General features: G+C 49.0%; 1 protein-coding gene across 1 annotated transcript; it reads right to left on the bottom strand.

Annotated features, from left to right (window-relative positions):
- Window positions 1–74: 74 nt before the first annotated feature.
- On the bottom strand, window positions 75–27,478 carry lrp6 (low density lipoprotein receptor-related protein 6). The gene is made up of 23 exons (XM_026326998.1): window positions 27,004–27,478; window positions 23,845–24,241; window positions 19,207–19,404; window positions 18,703–18,899; window positions 18,455–18,586; window positions 16,222–16,618; window positions 15,759–15,930; window positions 13,212–13,428; window positions 12,307–12,596; window positions 11,871–12,097; window positions 11,487–11,671; window positions 10,847–11,173; window positions 10,307–10,509; window positions 10,016–10,227; window positions 8,858–9,048; window positions 7,095–7,304; window positions 6,604–6,729; window positions 6,279–6,515; window positions 5,751–5,861; window positions 5,251–5,481; window positions 5,037–5,173; window positions 4,795–4,892; window positions 75–3,814 (listed from the first exon to the last, which is right to left on the bottom strand). The coding sequence occupies exons 1-23, from the start codon at window positions 27,056–27,058 to the stop codon at window positions 3,514–3,516; spliced, it is 4,851 nt and encodes a 1,616-aa protein (XP_026182783.1). The 5' UTR covers window positions 27,059–27,478; the 3' UTR covers window positions 75–3,513.

Below are 27,478 nucleotides of genomic sequence, written 5' to 3'. Positions count from 1 at the left end.
GGAGTGATCACAAAGTTCTTTATATAAACATCAACATTACACTTAAGAACAGCGTTGAAAAGAAACGACCTGCACAAACTAAACGTGACGTCTGGGAATTAAATAATTTTTTCACACTGCTCCTCAGTACAAGTTCAGATTCATGGCGATCAGGACTGAAGATATATTTCTCTGCACCAGTGCTGTCATCCTTGCAGGATTATATGGTAAACCGTAAATAATAATTAGCCTATACATCCCATATCCAAATATCAATCAGCACACAGTCACTGAGGTTTTAAAGTTCACTCACTTTATAATTAACAGAAAGAAAAAACAAAAAAAAACAAAAAAAAAAAATCAGCATTTCATGAGTTAAAACAGCTTATGGTGGCAGGCTGTACAGGTCCATCTGATCCTCTGGTTTACGGGCAAAGCAGTCATCATATAAAAACACAGAGTTAGTGGTTGGTCATCTCCACAAAGCACCATGAGATCAAAACGGACGAAGGACAACATTTAAAAAAAAAAAAAAAAAAGACAAACCTCTCTTTTCTGTTCGAACCTCCGATAAACCTGGAGACAAAAGTGCTTTTTTTAAAAAAATGACAGCCTTTTTCAATCTTTTTACATTTCCACTTTCTTTAAACCTTTTCACCCACATTGCTCAGAATCTGTACAAACAACTCAGCCTCACATTTCTGTGTTTGATTAGTTTCTGACCGACTGCACCTTCTTACCAAAGCTTTACTGGAGTCTGGACGAACATCTTTTGGTAAATTATTCCCACAAATGAGCAGAGCTGGGCGTCAAACCTTGATACAAAAACCTTCTGTTGGACTTCGAAAACTGTAACTGTAAATCTGTGTTTTCAGATCGAACTCTACATCAAAGTTTCAGGTGCCCACTGTGAACTGTACTTGTTAAGAAAAGCTAATCTCATGCTTTGTGTTTGGCCAGCAAAGCTCTTGGACACCTGCTTGTGTATAGAGAACATGGAAAACATGTCAAATTCAGGTTTTTAATGTTAGTATGAATTATGCAATCATCCCCAGCCCTGCAAACCAGCCACTTTTGTTCTTCACCTGCTTTATTTCACTCATTTATTTAGTACCCTTGAACATCTCAGTTCCCTCACATCACTCATCTGCTGATTCTGAACTGACTTAAGTACCTCAGATTATTTCAGTTTGTCAGAAATGCATGGAGGCTGCATGTTTGCCATCACATAACACAAAGTTAAGCAGACGATGCTCAGATGGGAGGAGGGGACAAAGATCATCATTTAGTCTTTAGAAAGTGGAACAAAAGCCCAATCTGAGGGAACAGACGAGGTAAAAAGACGTGAGCGTCATACACGTCATCTGAAGGAACAAATCACCCAAAACACTCCCTGAAACCAGCCAGACCTGATGTTTACAGTCAGAAATCTCCTCTTTACCACCTCAGTCATCATTTTAGACTCTTCTAGTCACAAATCAAACGTCCACCTTACACAAGTTCAGCTGAACAAGTGAAGAAGTTCTGTACCGGAAATCAGCAAAAAAAAAAACAAAACAAAAAAAAACAAAAAAAAAAAAAAAAAACAACAGTCCTGTAAAGTGCAGTTAGAGAATGAGAACGTCTCCCAAAATGTTTTCGTCTGAAGAGGACGTGTGTGTGCGCAGCCGGCCTGAAAACACCTGCGTGTGTGGAGAAGTGATTGTAGCACAGGTAGCTCTCGGCCGGCTGACAGGTGTGCACGAAGCGGCCAGATATTGACGGAGCACGGAGGCAGCAGGAAGCCAGAAATGTGTTTGTGTACTGGACCGAGACCGACTGGACGTCAGGCAGCGTCACTGACATTTAGTGGTTTCTCTTCAGAGAAGTGAGATTTGAATTTTCACTCAGAATCTACACTTCAATCTTCTAAAAGGGGTCGGATTGTTACACTGGGGTCTGTAGCAGGTCTGTTCTGAGAAGGAAGTCTTAAAGTAAAGGACAGTTTGGGGACACATTTGGCCTCTGCACAGCTGGAAATGCTGCAGATGTGTTTGTAAAGCATTCGATTGTCTTCAGATTCATGCTGGTGGTGTTCTTCCTCTTCCGACAAACAAACCCAACGTTTGACGACAGCGAGGGAACAGGAAAACTCTCCTCCGACATCAGACGACAACAGGGTGTGTTAGGAAAGAAAACAACAAAAAAAAAAAAACACACACGTTTGTACTCGTCACGAGAAACTCAAAGACAAGAACAGATTTACAAAGAACCGGCTGCCTCCACTGTGTTCAAACATCAGGTCGACTTGACATGAACAGACACTGAAAACCTGAATATGTTCTTGGATCTGACGGGTCTGAGATTGTCGCTGTACGTTCCGACTGATATTCTGTAGAAAAATATAATGAGGCAATATAAAAAAAGACAGAATGAAAAGTACTGCAAGAACTCAATGGATAGATTTACAATGACTTTCTATATAGCTTATAAATATGTTATCTACACAATATGTGGTACAAAAATACTATATAGCATTTAGTGGGCACTGGTTTTTCCTCTGTCTTTCCCTCAGAGTAACAACAACTACAATAAAAAATGATATGAACATGTAACTGGTCAGGCACAAGGTCGTGTTCTTGCTGGGATACACAGCTTCCTCCACGGGTAGAAAGTGAGAGAAAACCAGTGTGAAGGAGCGGAGGGACAGCCACGACTGCCCCGTGTCGGATCCACTGGACCCAGCTGCAGTCAGAACAAACACGAGCGTAGGTTTTGGTTTAAATCCTGTCTGAGCGTCATCACGTCACACCGTCCTGACCTCTGCTTTAGTGTTTGGTACCGAGGTCCCAAGGGGACACGAGTGGACTTGGGTCCTAATGAGCACGAGAAGAAGAAGAAAGCCGCTGTGCTCGTCTTTGTTGGGTTTTGTAGTGATTCATCAGGCCTGTTGGACACTGGCTGATGAGTATGTGCCGTGAAGTGTTATTGCTTCAGTCCTGGCGTCACGACTCACGCTCGCAGCGAACAGAACAGCAGGCCATCACCTCAGCACCACATTCTGTCCCCAGCCGCTGCCGATCCAATTTATGTGTGTGAGAACGCCGTGCGGCGCCGCAGCTGGGTGGAACCTCGGGGGTGGGGGGGTGGTCCAGCTGTTTTTCATATTTGGCATCAGATAAGTTCATCGTCCCGCTGTTCACGCTCCATCATGTGCTCTTTGTCCTTCAGCCTCCTCGTCTCCTGCGTTAAGGCAACTTATATTTGTGTTGTTTTTAATAAAACCTTTTCTTAGAAAATGTACAAATTTCTTAATACAAACCTCTATGGCATTATCAGTAAACACTGTATAGAAAATATATAAATATGATTTTCTCTTTTTCAATGTACAAATGTTCTGCAGCTTCCGTTTCTCCTTTGTTTCCTTTTTCCTCCTGGACTCGCTCCTCGTCTGTCACATTTAGTAAACGTAAGTCTCGTTCCCATTTTTAACCTCATATATGCACAATTGCTATTTACAGTGAGGGGGCGGAGCTGTGCGGAGGAGGGTGTGGCTCACGAGGAGTCCGTGCAGGGTGACGGCGGCGGCGGGTACAGGTGGTGGGAGTAGCTGCGCTCGGTGTAAGGCGACGGCGGGCAGCTCTCACAGTTCTCCTCCGCCGACAGGTACTGGCTGCGGGGCGTCGGCGGCGGCGGGAAAGGCTCCGAGTCATAGTTGAGGTCGCTGGTGTAGCCCTTGGCGGCGGTGCTGGACTTTAGCGGAGCCCGGCGTCCCGGCGTGTAGTCGCTGTCACACACGTCGGTGCTGCAGGGGGTGGTGGGCGGGGCAAAGTGGCGGTAGGTATAGGGCCGGTAGCTGAGAGAGAGAAAGAGAGAGAGAGGAACGCTTTAGGAGGATTTAAAGAACCACAAACTGTTTAAAAGACAAATATCTGCAGTAAAACCCCCAGTTTGGTTTCAGTGCGTGTTCAGTGAAACACACTCAACATTCACTCAGCTGATTAGAGTTTGTCAAACGAGAGGAGTCAGTCCGACCATCGACTCAGCAGGAAGTGGCCTTCACTGAATGTTGAACTGTTCCTTTAAAGGGGAACAGGAAGTTGTGTGTATGTGCATGTGCGGTTAAAACAGGTCACTAATTCAACATTACCTGCACTGAATGTTGTCAATGTTAAACAACAGCGGTTAGCCTGGTTCTGTCCACAGGGAACAGAACCCTGACTAACAGGTTCTGTCGTAGCTCAAACATCTCAAACCCAAAGACAACAAAGCAGCAGACACGGCAGCTCACAGCTGAACGTGTGTTGTTGAAATCAGCGACGCCCTTTGACACAATTTCCAGGCATGAAGAAACATCTCAGTGTTGTTGTTGCACTTCCTGCGGACTGAACCATGACTGACACTGCTGCAGCTCTCTGGCCCTCACACATCAAACTATGTTCAGTCCCTGCTTCCTGCAGTGGAAATGCAGGTGAAGATGCTGGATCCCTGTAAAAACACTTTTCCTCCATAAGCAGGCGACGGCGACCAACGAGCCGACAGTCGACCTGACGACAGTTTAACATTTCACATGGTTGTGGGGGAGAAAAACTAAGAACTCAAGACTTTGAAAGCAGCTTGTGTTTGAACTCGGAGGGATTGTTGTAAATGTTCATGTGCTGCAGGAATTCCTCCGCTTCACAACATGGCACACTGGGAACCCACAGCGATTACACTCAAAACCAGATTCATTACTCTGGTATTCTCCTAAACACCATGGAGACCAGAGACATTTAGGATTTGAGTGATTCGGTGAGGCAGAGGCTGATGAGCGGAGCTGGCCCTGGGCGAGCGTACCTGTATGAGCGATGTGTGGAGGGGCTGTTGGACGAATAGCCGAACTCCATGGTGTACTGCGAGCGCACCGTGGCAGGAGACGGAGGAGGGTTCAGGATCTGTGGAAACACAAATTACAACAGTTTCTCCTCTGGACAAAAATGAAAAGCAGCAGGACTTTTCCCTGTAATCAAACCAAAATGAAGTCTGGTCACTACAGAACCAGATTCCGTGCAGTAAAAAAGAGGAAGTGCGGCACTCACCGGGGGGAAGTAGGTGCCCTTGGTGCTGGACGAGCTGCTGGACGAGGCTCCGGTGACGTGGGCGCGGTCGTATGGCGGTCCACTGCTCCCACCCATGATGCTGAGGGAGCCGATCACAGACTTCCCTCTGGACATACCTGTGGACAGGACAAATGTCAGTGTGGTGTTTGTTAAAGAGGGCATGGCGAGCGCAGCCTCATGCCGTGCATCTGACCTGGCAGCGAGCTGGACAGCGAGCTCGGGTGTGGCACGTATCCCAGCGGCACCGACGAAGGCCCGTGCACCACGAAGTCAGTGGTGACCGTCTCGCCGTCGTCCTTCATCTGTGGACAGAGGACACGCTGGCACACGAAATACACGGCGCCCACCACGAACAACGCCATGACCACGCCCACGATGGAGCCGATGGTGTTGTTGGGCGGAGGAGGTGGCTCCTCTGTCGGATCTGAAACCACAGAAGAAGAATGATGTTAATGCAAATATGAGCTGCAGCTGAAACTCAAACCTTCATTTGACAAGTTCCTTATTCAAAGGGTCCAAACAGAGACGATTTCTGTTTCTGTCGCTTATGATTCTATGAAGGTTCATAACCCCAGAGGAAAAAACGATGGCATAGGTAATAATACTCAAAACACTATTTATAAAGAAAAAAAAAAAAAAAAAAAGGGAGCTCCAATCAGTTTAAGGCAGGAAGACGAGCAGCGTTTGACTCACAGCAGCCGATTTCATCAGAGTTGTCCGTACAGTCCATGTTGTTGTCGCACTTCTTGTGTTTCCCAATGCACTGACCGTTGGAGCAGGTGAACTGGTCAGGAGGACAGGGCACTGCAAGAAAACATCCAGAATCAACTTCAGACTCCTTCACACACACACACACACACACACACACGCACACACACACCACACACACACACACACACACACACACACACACACACACACACACACACACACACACACACACCACAACACCAACAACACTCTCTGGGCATCGTCACCAGCACTGAATTTCTGACACGTTCCCAGTGTTTCTGCAGCTTTGCATCTTTAATAATCTGTGACAGGTCTTTGCTGCTTTCAGCCTCAGTACCTGCAACTGCCAGAAAAGTTAATATTTCATTTGTAAATTAAACTTTCAGACTAAATTTGCTAATTTTTAAATTAATGCCTGCAAACATTTAGACCATAGGACCTGCAGAAATAATAGTAAATTACTCCGATATCCAAGCTGGGCAGTCTCACCGTCACACTTGTTCTCGTCGGAGCGGTCCTGACAGTTGATCTCCCCGTTGCAGCGGAGGCTCAGGTCGATGCATTGCCGGCTGTCGCACTGGAACTCGGACTTGGAGCATACGGGACAGTTCACCTCGTCGCTGCTGTCATCGCACTCCGGGAAACCGTCGCACCTCCATGCCTTGGGAATACAGTCCACCTCGCCGGACGTGCAAGAGAACTGCTCCGGGGAGCAGGTGGGGGGCTCTGAGGGCGACACACACCGGGACGCTCACACATTCGCCCTGGAAAAGCAGGTTCTGAGCTATAGTAGGTTCTGTTCCACAGCACTCACCTCCACAGGAGAGCTCGTCCTGCAGCAGCACCAGGTGGACGGGACACGAGCAGCGGGTCGTCCCGTCGCCCTTCACGATGCAGATGTGGGAGCAGCCACCGTTGTCCCAAGTGCACGGGTGTTTACCTGGAAGAACAAAGCTCAGGTGAGTCAGAGAGACAGGGTCCTACAAATCCACCTGAGACACCTGGATGATGCACCATTGGCAGGAGGAATCTGTTTTTAATCGGCTTTCATTGTTTACATCAGGTGCAACGTGCCAAATACTGTGGAACCATTTCAGACTCAGTCAGTCAAGCTATTCTTCAATGAACCTCAACGTTCCAGTTTATTTTATATACTTGATTTTATATCCTTATATTTTCATGTGCTGTGTAGTTTGGAAAAACTAAAAGGAGACTTTCATACACGTGGTTTTATGCAAGAAGCAGAAACCCGACTGATAAAAACGTTCAGTGTGTTTGTATGAACAGCTGTGTGTCTGAACTCACTGTACTCCCTCATGTCGAGCTCGTGCACAGCGTGGATGTCACTCAGGTACGCGATCCGCGCCTGGACCTTGGTGCGTCCCTCCCGCGTCGTCTTATCGATTCGTTCGATCATCTGCTGCTGTTTGTCGATCCAGTACAGGTGGTTCCCGAAGACCGTCAGGCCGACCGGCTGCAGGATGTTGGAGTCTGCGATCACGATGCGATTGGCTCCTGGATTTGAAAAACAGCACCAGGGAAAAAGCAAAACAAGGTTGTAGGGCAAAGCCTTCAGGAGCCAAGGTAACAAAACAGGTGAGGAACCAAGGGGTGAGGCAGGGGGAGGCAGGAGGAGTGGACAGGGACACACAAGGTCAGCTCAAGATTATACAAACATAGCACAGCTGGAAACTGCTAGCCTAGCTTAGCACAAAGACTGGAAACAAGTGGAAACCGCTAGCCTAGCTTAGCACAAAGACTGGAAACAAGTGGAAACCGCTAGCCTAGCTTAGCACAAAGACTGGAAACAAGTGGAAACCGCTAGCCTAGCTTAGCACAAAGACTGGAAACAAGTGGAAACCGCTAGCCTAGCTTAGCACAAAGACTGGAAACAAGTGGAAACCGCTAGCCTAGCTTAGCACAAAGACTGGAAACAAGTGGAAACCGCTAGCCTAGCTTAGCACAAAGACTGGAAACAAGTGGAAACCGCTAGCCTAGCTTAGCACAAAGACTGGAAACAAGTGGAAACCGCTAGCCTAGCTTAGCACAAAGACTGGAAACAAGTGGAAACCGCTAGCCTAGCTTAGCACAAAGACTGGAAACAAGTGGAAACCGCTAGCCTAGCTTAGCACAAAGACTGGAAACAAGTGGAAACCGCTATCCTAGCTTAGCACAAAGACTGGAAACAAGTGGAAACAGCTAGCCTAGCTTAGCACAAAGATTGGAAACAAGTGGAAACCGCTAGCCTAGCTTAGCACAAAGACTGGAAACAAGTGGAAACCGCTAGCCTAGCTTAGCACAAATACTGGAAACGGGTGGAAACAGCTAGCCTAGCTTAGCACAAAGATTGGAAACAAGTGGAAACCGCTAGCCTAGCTTAGCACAAAGACTGGAAACAAGTGGAAACTGGCTAGCCTAGCTTAGCACAAAGACTGGAAACAAGTGGAAACCGCTAGCCTAGCTTAGCACAAAGACTGGAAACAAGTGGAAACCGCTAGCCTAGCTTAGCACAAATACTGGAAACGGGTGGAAACAGCTAGCCTAGCTTAGCACAAAGACTGGAAACAAGTGGAAACCGCTAGCCTAGCTTAGCACAAAGACTGGAAACAAGTGGAAACCGCTAGCCTAGCTTAGCACAAAGACTGGAAACAAGTGGAAACCGCTAGCCTAGCTTAGCACAAAGACTGGAAACAAGTGGAAACCGCTAGCCTAGCTTAGCACAAAGACGAAACAAGTGGAAACTGCTAGCCTAGCTTAGCACAAAGACTGGAAACAAGTGGAAACCGCTAGCCTAGCTTAGCACAAAGACTGGAAACAAGTGGAAACCGCTAGCCTAGCTTAGCACAAAGACGAAACAAGTGGAAACCGCTAGCCTAGCTTAGCACAAAGACGAAACAAGTGGAAACTGCTAGCCTGGCTCTGTCCAAAGGGAAAAAACACCTCCCAGCTCCTCTGAAAGTCACTGATGTCAATGAAGTCATGTTGCTTAAGTCTGATTTGCTTAATCTGTACAAAAACAGGGAAAAATTCTTTCTACCTTCAAGCTGCAGTTTTGCCGTCACACTCACCGGAGAGGTCGCTGCTCTCGATGCGGCGCAGGTCCGAGTCCACCCAGAACAATTTCCCCACTTCGTTGTCGATGGCAAGAGCAACGGGCTTCCCCAGACCGCTGAAGAACAACACCTCCCGCTCCGTACCGTCCAACGCCGCGCGCTCGATCTTCGGGGAGCGCTCCAGCAGGTTGGTGAAGTACATGTACCTGCAGGAGCCAAGGAGGAGACGGCGTCAGACCAACCCGCCTGAAAACGCCCTGACTGCTGCTAACCGTCTTCTCATTCATTCACAGTGTCAGTGGATGTTTGTTTCTCGTGTGTTTTCCTCTCCGGGCTCTAAAGGAACCAGAACATCTGCAGACTTCATTTCTCAACCACACAATGACCCAGAGATTACTGCACAAACCCCGGCCTGAAGGAAACCCTGCAATTATGGCTCCAAACAAGCAACTCTGCACCGCCGAGCTTAAAGAGCTTCATGAGCCGGAGAGAAACAACAACAAGAACAAATTACTGTGTGATCAGAAACAAGATGCAGACAAACAAAACGCTCCTCACGTCCTGTTGTCCTCGTCAGGATTTGTCCAGCCTTCAGAGCTACCTGCCCGTGTCTGCAGAGCTCACAGCAACATCTGAAGCTCTTTAATGTTTCCTGGAACTGGATTTAACTCCAGCTTCAATGCTCAATTACAGAGGAAATCTGGCAAAACAGCAAATAAAGTCAATCTTCTGATAAAATGTAACAGCACGCAGCCATGCATCACTCCTGCCTCCCAAAACCTAAATGTGATTAATGTGCACAAGGCAGAGTGTTGGTTTGGACCCAGCAGCAGCTGAATATATCCAGTTAAAATGATCCTGAGCACATTAATCACAGATATACGGGTCATCCCAGGCTGTAACTCTTACAATGAAGACTGCATTCACACCGAGCAGGGGCGTCCAGATACATCTGGCCAGTCATAGAAAGTAATGCTGCACGTATCATCAAGTACTTAAGTCCAACTCTGAGGTATTAGTACTTTACCTGAGTGTTTCCATGTAGTGCTACTTCATCCTTGACTTTTTCCTGCTCTACATTTATCTGATAACTTTAGTTCCTGTTCAGGATCAGATGGATCCAACAAAACACGGTCTGATCATCAAACTGGCTGCTGCTATGAAAACACTGACCCTCTCTCCGGGTTGACCACGATGGCTCTGGGCTTGTCGTGCTCCCCCCTCAGCACCACCCCCACTCTGCTGCCGTCCGTGCGGGTGACATTGATGACGTTGGTGACCTCGCTGGTCCAGTAGATGAAGCGGCTGTAGATGTCGATGCTCAGGTCGTACATCTGCAGGCCCTGAGTGGGTCCGCTCACAGAGCTCGACACCACCGTCATACTCTGAGAGCAGAGACACGGCGTCAGTGGACAAAACAGCTCGATTTGAAACCAACCGCCGCCGCCGCCGACAGACACTGACCTGGTTCCCGTCTTCCTGCGCTCGGCGGATGACGTTCTGCTTGGAGTCGATCCAGTACAGCTGCTTGTCCAGCGGGTCGTAGTCGATGGCGCGGACGTTCCTCAGGCTGTGGATCGGCAGAATGATGTCCGGACTCTGCTGCTCGTCGATCACCATGCGATTAATGGCTGTTTTCTGGCTGAACAGCAGGAACGAAGTAGGAGCTGAAAGAAAGACAAAAACAGAAGAGAAATAAAACATCTGCACGGAGCAACGTCCGACTGACTTCTGGATGTTTTAGACTTTATCTGAAGCCAATTTCATTGCCAGGTGGATCTTTTTAATGGTGCTGTGGCTTCATTCATAATTCTTACTATTTTAGCAACTGTTTCCAAAGTGCGTGTCCGTCCCTTCCCACTAATATCAGAGGGGGGAGGAGCCTGAATAGAATTAACAACCATTTTCTAGTTTGTGCTGAGGAATCAGCAGCAGAATGTGTTTGCTGACGTTACGCAGATCACAAAGCTCTGCTCAGCTCAGGTGGGACCTGGCGCTGCTCACCGCTGCAGGTCTTGTTGTCGTAGTTGAGGGAGAAGTGTGCAGGGCAGCCGCAGACGAAGCTGCTGACGGGGACGGCGAGGCACAGGTGGGAACAGTGTCCGTTGGTGGAGGCGCAGGCGTTCCAGCCTCCCTGCCTGGACGAGTGAAACACCAGGATGTCCATGACGTAGTCCAGGTGGCCCTGGATGACGGTGCGGTTCTGACCGCTCGTCTTGTTGGCGCGCTCGATGCTGCGCTGGCTCCAGTCGGTCCAGTAGATGTAGTCCTGGTACTGGGTGAGGCCGAAAGGGTGCGGGAGGTCGTCGGCTATCACCTCCCTGTCCTGACCTGAAGGGGAAACAGAAAAACAACCGGAGATAAAACCCACAGAAATGTTCCCTTTGAAATCCAAAGCCATGAGAAAATTATCTGAATAAGAAAGTTGAAAGACAAACATCCTGCTGTCTCAGTGACAGCAGGTTGGTTCAGAGGAGTCTAGTGTACACAGGGCGCTGCGGCCGAGCTGCTGAAACTTGTATGAAACACTGACGCGGTGTCGCAGCCAGCCAGGACTATTTTGTGATATCAGAGCAGAACGATTAGCTGATGGGAACATTTACAACGTAAAGACCATCAGTGTGTCAGGAGATGCATTTATTACCCAGCATGTTGGACGACTCGATGAGCGTCGTGTCCAGGTCGGTCCAGTACAGACGGCGTTCTGCATAGTCGATGGTCAGTCCGTTGGCCCGGCCCACGTCTGCCACCAGAGTGATCCTTCCCGTCCCGTCCATCGCTGCCCGGTCGATCTTGGGCTTCCCGCCCCACTCGGTCCAGTACATGTACCTGTGGAGAGTGGACGGGTGACGTTGCTAACTTCCACCTGAAATGCTTTTTCAATACTCCACATGTTGTTTTTGTCTTTAGCAGTGACTGCCTGTCATGGCAGTTCTTTACGTTTCATCTCAGCTTTTCTAGTTTTTCAGGTTTTATTCTGTTTTTCATTCCTTATAAATCCTAATGGAGAATCAGCCCGAGTTCTCACCCTTCAGCAGGATCCAGAGCCAGAGCTCGTGGACTGTCCAGATCCTTCCAGACCAGGACCTGCCGGTGTTGCCCGTCCAGTTTGGCCACCTCGATGCGGTTGGTGCCGGTGTCGGCCCAGTACAGGTTCTTCCCCAGCCAGTCCACTGCCATCCCCTCAGGATAGTCCAGACCGAACTCCACCACGTGTTCCAGTGCACTGCCATTCATAAAGGCCCGACTGATGGTCTGCAGGGGGAGACAAAAGGTCCGATTCAGTCTGGTTATCAGACTCAGCTGCTGCCGACATCTGGGATTTACAACATCTGATCATGTCGGCTCTTTTTTACATAAACGAACAACCATGAGACAAGTTCCATGAATTTTTAAACGACTCTGCTCAGACTGAACCGACATTCACTGACAGATCAATTATTTCCCACCTATCAGAAACCCACCTTCAGAGTGATGTCGGTCCAGTAGATGCGGTTGTCAGTGATGTCGAAGTCGAGCGCTGAGGCCTCCTTGACACCGGTCAGCGGGATGGCCACGTTATTGTTGTTGGTCTCCAGGGAGATGCGGCGGATGTCGGTGTGGCGGGAGAAGAGCAGGAAGGCCTCGGGCACGATGCAGGTCCGCATGTCGGCGATGAGCTCGAGGCCGATGGGACAACCGCACTGAACGCCCAGAGGCTTGTAGAGGCAGAGGTGGCTGCAACCGCCGTTATTCTCTGCACACGGGTTGGTACCTGAGCAGGGAGGCAGAAAGTTAAGTTAATATGGTTCGGGTCAACACTGGCGTCGTTTTCAGGGACCAGCGCGGACATCTGCAGTTTGACTGGAGAACAACAACCTAATACCAGAGGTCAAGTTTAAACAATGAGTACTGTCCTGGTCCTGTTAGCACCGACAGAACAAACAGCAGCTAGAGAGTTTTACGGGGACGTCCTGCTCAGTATGAAGCAGACTGGTGGGGGGCGCTGCGATCCACTGTTAGCTGACTGTGAGCTGCCTCAACTAGCAAAAAATATAAAAACCCCAAACACATAAACAGATAAATTAGTTCAAAGTGGATAAATGAAAAAGGACAGTGCAGCAAAGGTTTGGAGCCTCCTCTCACCTGCCCCTGCTGGAAACATCACGTCTGTGCAGATAAACAGAAAACCAATGGAAAGAGAGCGCAGTGGTTTTTCCCTACTGACTCAGACACGAGCACTTAAAACCAAACTCAAAATTCATCCGGTAAAACCAAAAATGACAATAATAAAGCAGTGAAACATTTTTTAGGCCATAACCGTTTGTTGAAGTTGGAAAATCAAAGCCTGGACCCCTTCCAGCTGGTCTGTAATGCTGTTTGGACTCACCGAAGGACTCGTGCACGTAAGTGGCTTTGAGTCCCATGAGGTCGGGCAGCTGGTCGATGATGAACTCCCTCTCTGCGGTGTGTTTGTGCACGCGCTCGATGCTGCGCCGCTGCCAGTCGGTCCAGTAGATGTAGTCGCCCAGCAGGGTGAACCCAAAGATGTGAGGGAGTTTGTCCTCCACCAGCACCCGCCTCTCTGTCCCGTCCATGTTCATCACCTGGACACAGACAGAGGGTGAGACAGCGTGCACGAGACTGACTGAACCATGGACGTAATGCTAATTAAACCTCGATAATGGCGCCTGGAGCTGGATTCAACGCTGGAATCCAGATGTTAATACCAGGATTCAAAGTATTTAGAGGAAGCAGTGCAGTAAAGTGGAGAAGCAGCAGTGGTGCAATGTGTGATGTGCAGAATAAAAACACAGTGACAGGTATCGTTTCCTGCCCCTCAGCTCCCATCATGCCCGGTGCTGCGGACACACACACACTGATGGAAAGCAGCACATCGCAGCACCGCTAATTAGAAGCAACAGCCGGAGCAAACAAACGATGGCAGCACATGGCCGCCACATTTCCTCCTCCTCCTCCTTCTTCTTCTCCTCTCACACAGTTGGACGTGTCAGAGCTACAGAGCTCCTACAGGCCGGACCCAGAGCTTCAAAACAGCTGATGGAAAAAACATTCAACGACCCGAGTGCTGACTTCAGTCTTTGGGTACGTGCTGTCGTCATTAATTTCAACCCTGAGGAGCCCTCGCCTCTGGTTTTATGTGTTGTGTGTTTTAGTGTTCGTCAAGATATGGTAGATATGTTTTCTTTCATCTAAATGGAGTTAAAATAAGTCAATTAAATGTTCAAACAGCCAAAATATCCCCAAACTTGGCATCTTGTCTGCACACAGCAAGATTCCCGTCATTCATTCATTGATTGATCGATTCACCCCGTCTCTGTGGGAAACTACAATACCATTTTGGACTTTTTTAGACCAAATATCAGATTAAAAATAATCTGCACATTAATCAGCGAGGAAACGGATCCAGACCTGTTTCAGTCCATGTTTCGTTGATATTTTGGTGAAACTGTTGAAATGTGATTCTCATTTGCACAGACTGACGTGTTTCAACATATCTTTTCCCAAACCAGTCAAATTTTCCTTTCGGTGTAAATGTTATCTGTCCTGTGAATGTGGCTCAGGAAAAAAGGAACAGATCCTGGATCTGAACATTTTGTCCGATCTGCAGACACAAAAGCAGACAGAAAAAAGGGAAAATAAAAATTCCATGAAGTTTTGCATGTCTGACTGCTTCCCCCCACGTGAACATGTGTGACGGGCCTGATGGTGACCCACGCAGCGGGACCTGAAGTGTCAACAGTGGAGAAATGTGAGGAATCTACAGCGAGGACACAAACAGAGAAGCCTGTAATCTGCTCGCTCCTGACACTGATCAGCACAGCGTGGAGCGACGCTATTCGCTGCTCCCAGAACAGCCTCTGCCTGGCCGGCCGCCATCTTTGGAAACATCGTCCACACACACACTGCGAGTCGTGTATAAATATAAAATGAAGTTTCCATCCTCAGCGCGGTGGCCTCAGCCAAAAGGTCTCCGCTGGTTTGGGAGTTGTGACCGCAGTGCGGCGACGGTTTCAGATTCTGGGCCTATTCTAAACAGAGCCGACCGCAGCTGGAGTGCAGGCCACAATCGGAACCAGATGTGGGATCTCGCCGCAAAAACCGGGTCCTCAGAGAAAGCTGAAGGAGGGAGGCCCCTCAGCCCCTGCAGCCTCCCAGCCCCACTGAAGGACACCAGGACCAGCACCGCCACCTTCACATTCACAGGGTTTGCCGCCTCTGTGGGGACCGGACAGGCGGTTCGGGTGGGGTGGGGTCGCGCCTCCCCCCAGAGGAGGCCTAGAAAATCAAGCCCCTAAGGACGTGGTTAGATGGCGTGAGGATGCAAACCGCAGAGTAAGAGAAAGCTCGAGCTATATTTTCATCCCTAACTGGACTGTCAGCCCCGTTTAGCCTCCCGATGTTTAACAGTCGTGTTCGCAGCTTTGATGTGGGTTTGAACACATGATGTGGAAAAAGTTTAACAGCTTTGTGAACGACCGAGGACGAAACAGGAAGACGAGCCGCTCAGACTGACAAGTGTCAAACTAGGAAAAAAAAAACACAAACTCATCCCAGAGTATGCAGAGTTTTCTCTTTTCACACACGTGACGAGAAAATATGTGACAATGTTATGAAATATTAGGAGTAAAGCTCTGATATGTTCTTGCCTCGTACCGGCAGCCTGTGTGTTCCGGCCAAACGTGCAGTAAACACTCTGGACTGCTGCTGCTGCAACTTTATTTTGAGGACTGACAGGAAGTATCGACGTGTCTCCGGGCCGTCGTGTTCAGCAGTTAACAGCGAGGAGCCGGCGTGAACGCAGCAGGTGGTCGAGAACGACAATTCCCAGCATTCATTGCGCTCACGAGCGCACACCCACACAATGTCAAAACTCATCTCAGCAGAGCCAGAACAGTAAAAACAAAACACAAACCTCGATCTTATCTGTCTTGGCATCTCCCCAGTAGATTTTGCGTTCGTCATAGTCGAGTGCCAGGCCGTTGGGCCAGCCCAGAGAGGTATTCACCATCACCACTCGCTCCGTGCCATCCAGATCAGCTCGCTCGATCTTTGGCACCTCGCCCCAGTCGGTCCAGTACATGTACCTGAACAGAGAAGAAGGTCAACGCCGCAGGTTTGTGGCATGAATCATCTGCCTGCACTAAAAACAAACAGCAGCTACTTTATCAGACGAGTCTGGCGGTGAAGCCAGGGCTCAGCTCCTTTCCTAATCATCTGATGAGTCTCTTCTCTAATAACGGCCTGAGCCGTCGTCCTACAATCCCAAACCTGAAGAGCTTCTGTTTTCTGACAAATCCTGAATTGTTTCCTGCACTAACCAGTGTTTACAGACAAACGGCTCATTACCAGAATGATCCTGCTGTAACCAGACTCACCCGGCCACTGGGTCCAGTACGATGGCTCTGGGCTCGTCCAGGTCTTCAGATATCAAAATCTTGCGCATGGTGCCGTTGAGCCGTGTCACCTCGATGCGGTCGGTGCCGGTGTCGGTCCAGTAAAGGTTCCGGGCGATCCAGTCCACAGCGATGCCGTCGGGGTGGTTCACCTGAGACGTCACCACGAACTGGGCGTCGCTGCCGTCCGGCAGGGAGCGGCGGATGGCCTTCACGTCATCGTCAGTCCAGTAGATGTACCCTTCCACCGGGTCATAGTCGATGGCGATGGCGTGGCGGATGTCGTCCACCTGCAGGATGATGTCCGTGAAGTCCGGAGTGTCCAGAGAGATTCGCCGCAGGTCTGTTCGCCGAGCCAGCAGCAGCATCTGCGTCGCACCTGAAGAAGAACGGAAAGATGAAGACTCAGAACCAGGTGAGGAAAAAACAGACGGTGCGTTAAAGGCTCAGTTCACCCAAACACATTTTACTGCCAACAGTTTGGACTGTGAGTCAAGACAAACTGAAAACTGCCAGGTAGAATTTCACACTGCAACGACGTTTGTCCAAGACCGTCTGATACCTGGTCACAAGGCATCAGAGCTGGTGGACAGACGAAACCTTCGATGGTTTGGCTTTAAAAACGACCATATGAAATATTATGAGTTTACCTGTGACACATGATTTGGGATTTTTTATGTCATGAAGTTTTAATGCGTCACTTATCATTTCATACATTTCCCCCTGCGGCTTCTCTTGATGGAGCGAGTTACTGTGGACTGGAAGACGTGTGTCACCAACTGGACAAACTGGATAATTTACATCTGAACCTTCAAACCAGCCTTTGAGTTAATGTGTAGCAGAAACACATTCCAGTGTAATCTGTCTGTGCATGTTTGGTCCTCGTGTTCATTTGTTATCTCGTCGTTGTTCACGCCCTCGTTAACAGCAACAGTCTGTGTCTCTGCAGAAACAAACTCTGGACCATCATCAGTTTCTTTAGTAGAACCCTTGTGTTAATGGAAATACTGTTATGGTAAAAAACAAATGGCCATACCACAGAAGCACTGTAACATAAACACAAGAAGTACATGTACAAAAATGAGTAAATAAAGTTAAATACTTCTCAGATTGTCCCTTTAAATCCCTGAATCCAAATCATCCGTTCACTGAGTTCAAACCGTTTTTTGTGGCTGAACAAAAGCAACAAATGAGAAAAGTTTGAACATGCCAGAAAGAGCGTGGTGTGGTCAGCTGGTGGAGAGACGTGGCTGCAGCCAAACTATAAACGTCAACCCCTCCGGTCAGACCGTGGCCACGCTCTCACTCACACACACCCTGGGTTAAGAAACAAACACACGCGGCTGAAATGGTTAAAGTGTGGCAGTGAAAGGAAGCATTGTGTGCAGGGGGGCATGTGATCCCGTCTTTCACTAAAACGTCTCCGCCTCCCGTCCTCCATCGAACCAAAAATGTCAATAAAACAGCCAGACGGAGGGACACGTCCAGGGCTGCCGTTCAAAGAGCCCGCCCGGTGATGGGGTGGGGTTACTATGGCAACCGCAGGTCAGTCCAACATCAGCTTGAGCTGCTCAGACCGCCGGGAGATGACGGCGGCAAAGATGATGATGATGATGATGATGATGAGGGGGAGCAAAGCGAAGCAGACACGTCATCAGACTTTTTAAATTAGAGAAAAAGAAAATGAGGTTTGGTGCCAGTTTGAAACAGACAAAATCTGCTGCAGGAACACGACGCTCACCCACGATAATGAATTCAATCTGGGCGTTTGGGCCAATTCTTCTGAAATGTTACACAAGCAGGACTTTTTGTGTTTTTCTTTTTCTTCATGTAAATAAAAGATAATCTACAACTTTCTACATCTTTCACTGACGCACTTGAGGAAATTTGGGATTTTTTCTGGTTCCACTCGAGTGTTTCCACTCCAGAGGAGATAACCATCAGAATCTGAAGATCCAAATTGGTGTGTCCATAACCAAAACTTTGATCTGGAGCTAAAGGAAACAGACTAGCTTTAGATTCTTGAATCCATGGAAGAGGCTTTGGATTTCCACAAATGTTTCAAAGCAAAAGCCTCCTCCAACAACGAACTTTAAAAGCCTCCATTCCTAAAATTCCAGACATTCAACAATTCTTAGAGCCCAGCAACAAACCTGGACCCTGAACTGAAACTAAAGGGCCACAGATGATTTAGCAACAGAGACCGACCGCTCACCATCTCTGCAGGTCTTCCCGTCCTCCAGCAGCTGGACTCCGGTGGGACAGGCACACTGATAGTAGGGCTTCACCGGAGAGAGGAGGCAGAGGTGGGAACACCCTCCGTTCTTCACTACGCACGGGCTGCTCACTGGTGACAGAACAAACACACTCGAGTTAACTGAAGCTTAAAACCTTGGAATCCAACTCCGGACTACAGCTCTCTGTAGAGCTTTCAAAGCCCTGGGCTCGGACGCCAGAACTCACAGGCGTGTTGTCTCTCGGGGCTGAAGACGTGGATGTCCATGGGGGAGAAGATGTCCGAGTGGACGACGCGCTGCTCGCCTCCGGTCTGTTTCCTGCAGGAGTGGATGGAGTGGGTGGTCCAGTCCGTCCAGAACAGCGTGTCTTCATACAGCGTCAGGGCGAAGGGGTGAGGCAGCTCTCCTTTCACCACCACCTCCCTGAAAACACACAAGACAGGTTTAGGTTTGACCCTCCTCTTGGGGCCTTCAAACCAGGAAGCACCTGATGCCTAACTGAACAACGGGTAACCTGGACGGGTAAGACTTACAGCAGCAGGTCACACAGTAGGAAACATTGGACCAGAACCAGGCCACTATTCATTAAAAACATGTGAGCTCTTGCTTGAAACTCTGCACTGATAACATCACACTGGTTAGCATGCTAGCCTGTAGCGTCCTTGGCCGACTTTGTTTGTTGTTAGTTTAACCAGCGGTAACGATCGCTCTCAGGTGGGGCTGTGTGTACCTGGAGGAGCCGTCCAGGTTGGACCGGTGGATGAAGTTGTGCTTGGCATCGGCCCAGTACAGTTTCTGCTGGCTGTAGTCCAGAGTCAGCCCGTTGGGCCAGTAGATCTCCTTATCGATGATCATGGAGCGATTGGTGCCGTCCATCCCCGCCCGCTCGATCTTTGGGACCTCCCCCCAGTCTGTCCAGTACATGTACCTGAGGACACAGCAAACAAACAGGTATTTATTATTATTCAGGTCTCATTTATCCACAGGTGTAAAGAATGGAGTTAGAAAGTTTATTATTTATTGATTTTACCCAGAAACCCCAGTGGGATCAAAGCTCTCCAAGTTTTAGACGCAACATAAAAACAACAAGAAACCCAAACTAAAATAAACAAGCAGGTGAGCTACCAGGTGTGTGATCACATGACTCTTTCCCAAGACTGGAGTACGATCAGGCACTAACAGGTTTCACAACAAACTTTTCCTCTCACACACGCACACACACTCACCGCGGCGACGGCCGTGGATTCAGACATTTACTGATGCTGCTGTTGCTAGGCGACCGACACGAGAGCTGGTGTTGACGCCGACGCCGGGACGAACAGAGAGAAACGCTGATGTTTCAACTGCAGAAATGGATTTTTATGGTTTTTATTGTTATTGTGTTACTGGAGAACTGATTTGGTTTCCAGCTGCTGCTTCCATTAACATCAAGAGGTAGTCAATACATGTAGGTGACCAACAAAAAGCTTCGCAGGTGAAGACAGGAACAAAAACAGCCTGGTCGCCTGTTGATACCGTGACAAACACTTTCTGTCCATTTTGACACCAACTCATTCCAGCTCGGAATAAACGGAATTCTTCACAAAACAGGACAGAAAACACACAAACCACGAAATGACTTTATAGAAACTTCACTGAGAATCAGCTGCTCACTCACCAGACACCGGTGTGAAACACAAAAGCTGAATTTTGTAGAACCAGTGTCACGCCATGATGGCAAAGCTCGGCCTGAGACGTCCTGCTGATTGAGCCTCAGCCCAAACCGTTTGTGCAATAATCAGCTGTGGGGGTGTTACGGGGGCGGGGGTCACTGCTGAGCAGCTAATTCTCCTCTTTGTTTGCCTTAATTACCATCACAGCTGGACGGCCCCTCTGTCCTCCCCCACCAGCGGGCTCCGTCCTCCCCTCCCCCCACAGCCTCTCATGGGGAGCTTCAAACACAAACAGAGCTGGAGCCCGAGCGAGGTGAAGACCCCGGCAGACATGAAAACCACATCCAGCAGAGGCTGAGGCCGTCGCCAGAGCTGCACATCAGACACCGCAACTGCCCTCCACCCTCAGCGCTGCCACTACAGACCCAAAGTTTGGACCACCCCCATTTCTTCAGCTGTTACTGACATGGAAGCAGCTCAGGTCCAGGGCTGAAGTTGAACTGGTCCAAAGCAAAGTGGTAACGTGCCAGAGGGAAAGCAAAGAAAAGGTGCAACACATTGGTGGGAACTTGTGCAGCAGTGCTGTCTATCCCGACTATATTTGGTTTCAGCCACAGGGTGTTATTCCAGCACACTTACTGAGACCTGGAGAGTTTTCACCTGCACAGGTTGGTTTGTTTGTTGCTTATATTTCAGATGTCACAGGAAACCACAGACATTTTTATAAGAGCTGGGAACTGAGCTGACCCCAAAACCTCTGGCTCTGGTGTTTGTATCTGACTGGTCCAGCTTGACTCAGATCAACATCTGCTCTGCAGGACAGACCTGAAAACTAATTACACATAAACAAACAAGATCATAACAACAAACTTCACCCTAATTTATTCAATCACTAGTATCATTACGTGACACGAGACAGCAAAGCTTCAGAGCGTGTGCTGCAGCTCATTCCAGCAGTGAGGTGTAACTGAAACCAGTTCAGAGCTGGTTAAAGCCAGTCTGTGAGCTCTGGCCCTACAGATGTTGAATCTCCCCAGTTATCAGGAGTGACGGTGTGTAACTTCACGTTCCCGATAAAAAAACGACCCACTGACTGAGCTGCTGGGCCAGTCCACATCATCCCATTGAGTCCAGGACAAAAGCTTGAACTGCCCAGGAGCGACGACTCCACTGCTTCAAACACAGCAGCTGGTTGGGTTTCACTGCAAACAAAGCAAATGAGCAGTAAGCTGTGACTAACGTGCACACCATGACTGAAGGTCCGCTGTCTGCGTCACACAGACACGGAAACTACGCCTCGGCATTCTGCTGGTTCCTACAGGTGTGATCTCTGCACTGCAAACGCTCGTTTCCCAGCCGGAACAATGTGGCCCAGGCCGGGCAGAAAAAAGCAGCAGTGAAATGGCGTGCTCACAGCACACCCCCTCACCACAAGAGCTGCATTGTGTTTGGTACCTGATGCATTAATCATCCCGGTTGAACCGAGTCCAGCTCTGCGTTCCACCGTGGATTTGGAGAACCAGTTTTCCTCGAAGAGACTGAGCCTGCGGACTGACATGACTGACTCCTGAACTGAACCATTTTTAAAACGGTCCCGAAGCTGACGGCTGTTTATGACCAGTCTGAAAATGAGTCTAGTGTTTGCCTTTTTCCATCATGGTAAATGTGGTATCTCATGGTTTTTACTCTCGGCCGCAACACACGATCATCAAAGCGTCTGTTTTGTTCAGGCAGCAGCTCCACAGATACTCACTGACTGCGGAGCGACACAACCTACACGGCTGATTTTTCAACCAACGTTCTTGTAAAATGACTAATGTTCTATCGATAATCCGAATATTTGCAGGCCTGCATGTTTCTCAGGTGTTACTGCACAGACTGCAGAAAAGAAGGCAGAGAGGTTTTCGTCTCCCACAGCCATGGAAGTGTACTGTTGCTGCTGCAGTACCTTCCTCTGGCTCGGTGACCGCTGGAAAAACAAAACAGCTGCTGTGGCAACAATGAGCCTTTGTGAAACGCACGCAACTAAACAAAACAGCAGAAAACAGAACGTATGCAACCCATTTCATGCCTCAGCGACGGGCCTCGGTTTGTGCTGCACTCATGCTAATGAGACGGAGGACGGACACACAGCGGGGGATGCGAGGCAGAGGCCGGAGGAGGAGCTGGCACCTCAACAAAGTGAAGAAGGTCAAACACCGTTTCTTCAGCTTCACCGTCGTTCTGTAACCTCACTAACAGGTGCAAATATGAAGTCACCTGGACTGACACGCAGCTCACTGTAGACCATTCGGGTGACATCATCAGTGCTACGTGGACCCAGGACCGGGGACAGCGTTCCCACTTTGAGCTGCAGAGACTCCTCCATGGCTGCTGTTGGAAACCACTACTGGCTTCTTCTGACCTTGGCCAGGCGGCAGGGGGGGGGGCTCATTGATGGAGCGGACTTTACCAAAACAAGGTAGAGAAGCTGGAATAACAACAGAAGGACTGTAGGTAGCACAGAGTCCTGGGGGGGTCGTATAGCTGAGAGACACCTGGGCCTGGATTTGGGTACCAAATCAAATGCACCTTTAAATTCTTTATATTACCAATATCCCCTTATTGACCCTTTAAAGACTCAAAGACACACAGGAAGGCTCAGAGCTTTATGTAGGAGGTAACGGCTGACACTGAGCTTTAGTGAAAGACTCAACATGAACGTGCTCGCGTTTGTTTCATATCGGACTAAACGCCAAAACAAGGCTGAGAAAAACAAGCGCACAGCTCGGAACAAACTATCCGGGTGACATCAGCCGCCGGCTCGGTGTGACTTTTATCTGCGATACCGTGGTGGATCAAACACTGAGGAGGGAGAGTTTCCATGAATAGCAGCCCAGGAGAGAAGAGGAAGAAAGAGCGCCAGCCTCAAATTTAAATAAAACTAATGAATACATTACAGGCCTCTTTTATCTGAGTCCTAATGGATTTCCACCCTAGTCCGACGGGGCCCGACGCCGATGAAGGACAGGAAGAGGAGTGTGTGCTGTGGACGCTGAGCACAGTGTGACGGTCTCCAGCAGGTGGAACCAAGCCTGAAATAAACATCACCTACTCCCCATTTTACTCCTGAGAAAACTGTTCAGCAGCACGTTCCCCTGCCTGCAGGGGGTTTATGGGTAACTGTCATCAACTCATCTAACCATGTTCACACAGAACAGCACAACACACACAGCAAACTACAGCCCCGTCCAGGTGGCTGAACACAACCTGAACATTACCACCTGCTGGGACTCGCTGACTTAGCAAGCTTTTGTATCGGCAGCATTAGTTTGCATGTCGATCCATCCAAGGGCCATGCTGCCCCTGCAGCCAACCTCAGTGTTTATCATCCCTCCCTCTCGAGCCGATACCAGACATTCCTGAGCTGCAGACACCGAGCTCCTCGTCCTCACAACACAGGAGAAAAATCCCAACACTGCCGCTGTTCAGCTTCCAGAAGGATCCTGTGGACAACGGCCGCCCTGCAACCCAATCTGATCCAGGACGAGCTCCAAACAAAGCAGCAGAAACACACCCTCCTCCTCTTGTTCAGGAGTCAGAGCCTGAAGCTGCGTTCAGGACATTTTCTTTCAGTATTCTCACAGATCTGACCGGCACAGGCGGCTCCACCACAGACACACACAGAAAACGGGGGTTTCACATGAAAACAACTAACTGCTGGGAGTCGGACTCACCCTCGTTCCGGATCCAGAGCGATGGCTCTCGGCTGGTCCAGCTCCTGCCAGAACAAAACTTTCCTCAAGGACCCGTCCAGTTCTGCCACCTCGATCCGATTGGTTTCTGAGTCCGTCCAATAAAGTTTACTCGCTAACCAATCACAGGCCAGGCCATCTGGAGAGGCCAGACCCGGGACCACCGTCTGGACCGTGCTGGCCCCCGACTGGTTAAACACTGTGCGTTTGATGGCCTCCTCACTCACATCGCTCCAGTAGATGAGGCCCTTGGAGTAAACGTAGTCCACAGCGGCGGCGTCCTCCAGCCCTCCCACCACCACGGTGGCATTGGCCTTTTCATGTGCCGCATCCACGAGCCGAAGATCCCGCCGGTTCGCATAGAGTAGCAAAGGCACGCCTGGAAGAGACAGAAAAACATAATTTACACAATGGATCATACGGCAAAGTTCCCTACTTGAACTGTGAAAACCCTTAAAAACACCTTTAAATGGTGGAAAACCCTTAAAACACACCACTTAACCTGTGGAAACCCTTAATATAGACCATTTACAGAAAACCCTTAAAACACAACATTTAAACTGGAAACCCTTAATATACACCACTTAAACTGCAAGAAAACCCTTAAAACACATTTAAATGGTGTAAACCCTTAAAATACACCATTTAAACGGTGTAAACCCGTAAAATACGCCAACTTTAACTGCATGAAAACCTTTAAAACACCATTTAAACAGAAGAAAACACAAAAATACACAATGTAATCCGTGGAAACCCTTAAAATACACCATTTAAAGTGTGAAACACACCATTTAATTGTAGTTTTTTAGGTGGAAAATAAACAGACTAAAAAGACTAAATCAGACAGAACTCTCACTTTATCTGCTGTTATATATTATTTATATAACCTTAATATTTACTCCAATTCTTTTACAATCAGCTTTATTTATTAAAAAGCCTTAAAATTAAACTCCGAAAATCCTATAATCTAATTCTTGATATGTTTTCTGCCCCTTTGCTTTTGTCATGTTCGTCTGGTTTCTGGGTGAAAACAGCAGCTCTGTTAAAGCTGAAGACAAACAAATGAATGAAGTTTATCCTGGATCTTTGTCATTCGTACTGGGACCAGTCCGTCCCTCCATTGATCCATCCTGTAGAGCTCCATCTGTAGAGTCGCTCCCCTGTCCCAGGACCAGGGCAGAATCCTTACTGCTCATCCAGGATCTGAGGGAGCCTCCTGTCCAGCTCCGTGACATGAGGCTGGCGGCCTGAATCCGCTTTAAGAAAAAGCCCGTAGTCAGTGTGGACTCGGGTCTGGGTGACGTGATGCTGAGGAGGAAAGATCAGCCGCAGACTCTCTGCTGGATCTTGGATCTTGGCCTAAACCACAATTTGACACATCCAGAGCTACACCCCGCCGTGGGATCAGAGAGGGGGCCGCCGCGAGCCCCCCAGTCGGCCTGCTTTCACTGCACTCCACAGGAACTTCCCTTTCCAAATATTTACTGAATCACAGCATCAAAAACCTCAAAGTCAGGTCCTTCCAGGCTGTTTACAGCCCAAACTGTGCCAGGAGGAAACATCCGCAAATCTGATTCTCACCACTCTTTGAATTCACACACATTACTGGTTTAATCAGAGGCACCGACCTGAAGGACTTTCTGATTAACCCTGTCCTCACTGTGGGGGGGTCACATTCAGCCAGTTTCAGCTTGATAAATCTCTGCAGAAACGTTTGTCGTCGAGTTATCAGGAGCCTGTTTACGCCTGATTCTCAGGAGGCTCCACTAAACAGTGAAGGACGGACCCAACACGGACTCGTTCGGCCACGGAGCTTCATGAATCCTTGGAACTGGATCCATCTGGCACCAATCCCTGGCTAATGATCTATTATCTATCTACATCTATTAATTAGCTGGCAATAGCCAGTACACACGTACACACAAGTTCAACCAAACCCTGATTATTTTCTATCAATAAACTGAATCTCTGGAATCAGCTCAGACAAAACGACTCCCTGATGTTCTTCACTTCAAAAACACTTAATAAAAACAACAGAAGAAGTAACTAACAATGACTCCTGCTCCTTATTGTCTTACTGATTATCAATATTAGTATTGTCTTATTGATTAGTATCGTCTTATTGATTAGTATCATTATTACTATCGTCTTATTGATTAGTCTTGTCTTATTGATTAGTATCGTTATTAGTACTGTCTTTTTCATCTCGTTCCCTCACAGGATCAGTGAAGACGCAAACAACTATAATGTTTGAAACCTGGAACTGGACATTTGGTGACAAACCATGAATCAATGATCAGATCAATAACATGTTTTAATCTGAGCTCTGGTCCACATTGTTACTTTCTGACAGAACTGATCTTATTGTGTTTGTGTCTCTGACAATCTGATCAGCATCAGCTCAGGGTGATTGATCATCGACAACAAACATGAGGATTTTCTACTGATTTATCATGTGAAGCTGCCACCAATAATCAATAATCCTCAGCTGTCAAAACTCATCAAACAGAGCTGGTCTCCACTTCTGCCCGAGTCCTTCCAGGCTCATGTCCGGTTCTTTCTCTGGACAGAACCAGGGACAGACAGAAACAAGTTCGGAGTTTTTAATCCAACCCTGCGTTTCTGGCTCCGACAGTCCAGTCAAACCAAGAAACCGGGTTTTTAATGGAGCAGTGCGGGACCTGAGGCACATGGCCGCAGCCCAACAGGAAGCAGGACCGTGCCGAGATTTGTGCAGGTAAAGGTGAATCAGACCAGGCTAGCTAGCAGGCAGCTAGCGTAGCATTTGTTGTGCTAACTGCGGCGGCTCCGTCGACCCGAGGCTCCTCCGAGCCCGTTTCAAAACCCAAACTTGCTTCAAAAACCAAGCCCTCTCTGAAAAGGCCGGACGGTTGCGGGGAGTCCAGCTAACCCGGGCTCCGTGCGGTTTCCCTGCTCCGTCAGCACCGGGAGGGGAAGCACGCACAGCCGCCTGCTAACGTTAGCTTGGATCCGAGCGGAGCCAGCCCCGGACCGCGGGCCCGGGCCGGGACACAGCTCCACGTACCCCCCGCTAAAGCCGCTTCCCCCGACACTTTTCTCCACCCGCGCCGCTCACGGGACGGAAAACCGAAGCCAGGCCCAGTTTGGACGGAAACTCACCTCGGACGAGGAGACAAAAACTCCACAACAACAGGCTCCGCAGCGCGACTCCCATCTTTCTCCCGTTTCGTGGCCCAGCCGCCGCTTCGCCTCAGCGCCGGCTTCCCATCGCTGCGGCCGCTTCCTTGGGCAGAAAATGCGGGTTCAAACACGAAAGTCCGGCTGTGATTCCGCTGCGGTTTGCGTTAAACGATCCCCGCATCCATCCTGGCTGCTCGCTAACTGCGTCGGATCAACTCTCGGTCTCACATTGTCCTGCGGGATCCGCCGTCTCCTTCCGCTGCGAGGAAGCTGCTCCCCCCGCCTCCGCCTCCGCCTCCGCCGCGCTGCTTCTATTGTTGTTCTGATTTCACGCTCCCGAGCCAAACACAACGTCGAGCAGGGAAAACGCCCCGCTGCCCGCACGGTACACTGCTGCCGGGCCCGAGGACAGCACAGGCCGCGGCCCAGAGCGGCACCAAGCCCCGGGAGCCGA

The sequence above is a fragment of the Mastacembelus armatus genome, chromosome 23, assembly GCF_900324485.2.
Source record: "Mastacembelus armatus chromosome 23, fMasArm1.2, whole genome shotgun sequence".
Taxonomy (NCBI): Eukaryota; Metazoa; Chordata; class Actinopteri; order Synbranchiformes; family Mastacembelidae; genus Mastacembelus; species Mastacembelus armatus.
Note: the sequence above shows the minus strand (reverse complement) of the source record. Positions and strands in the feature narration are given on the sequence as shown.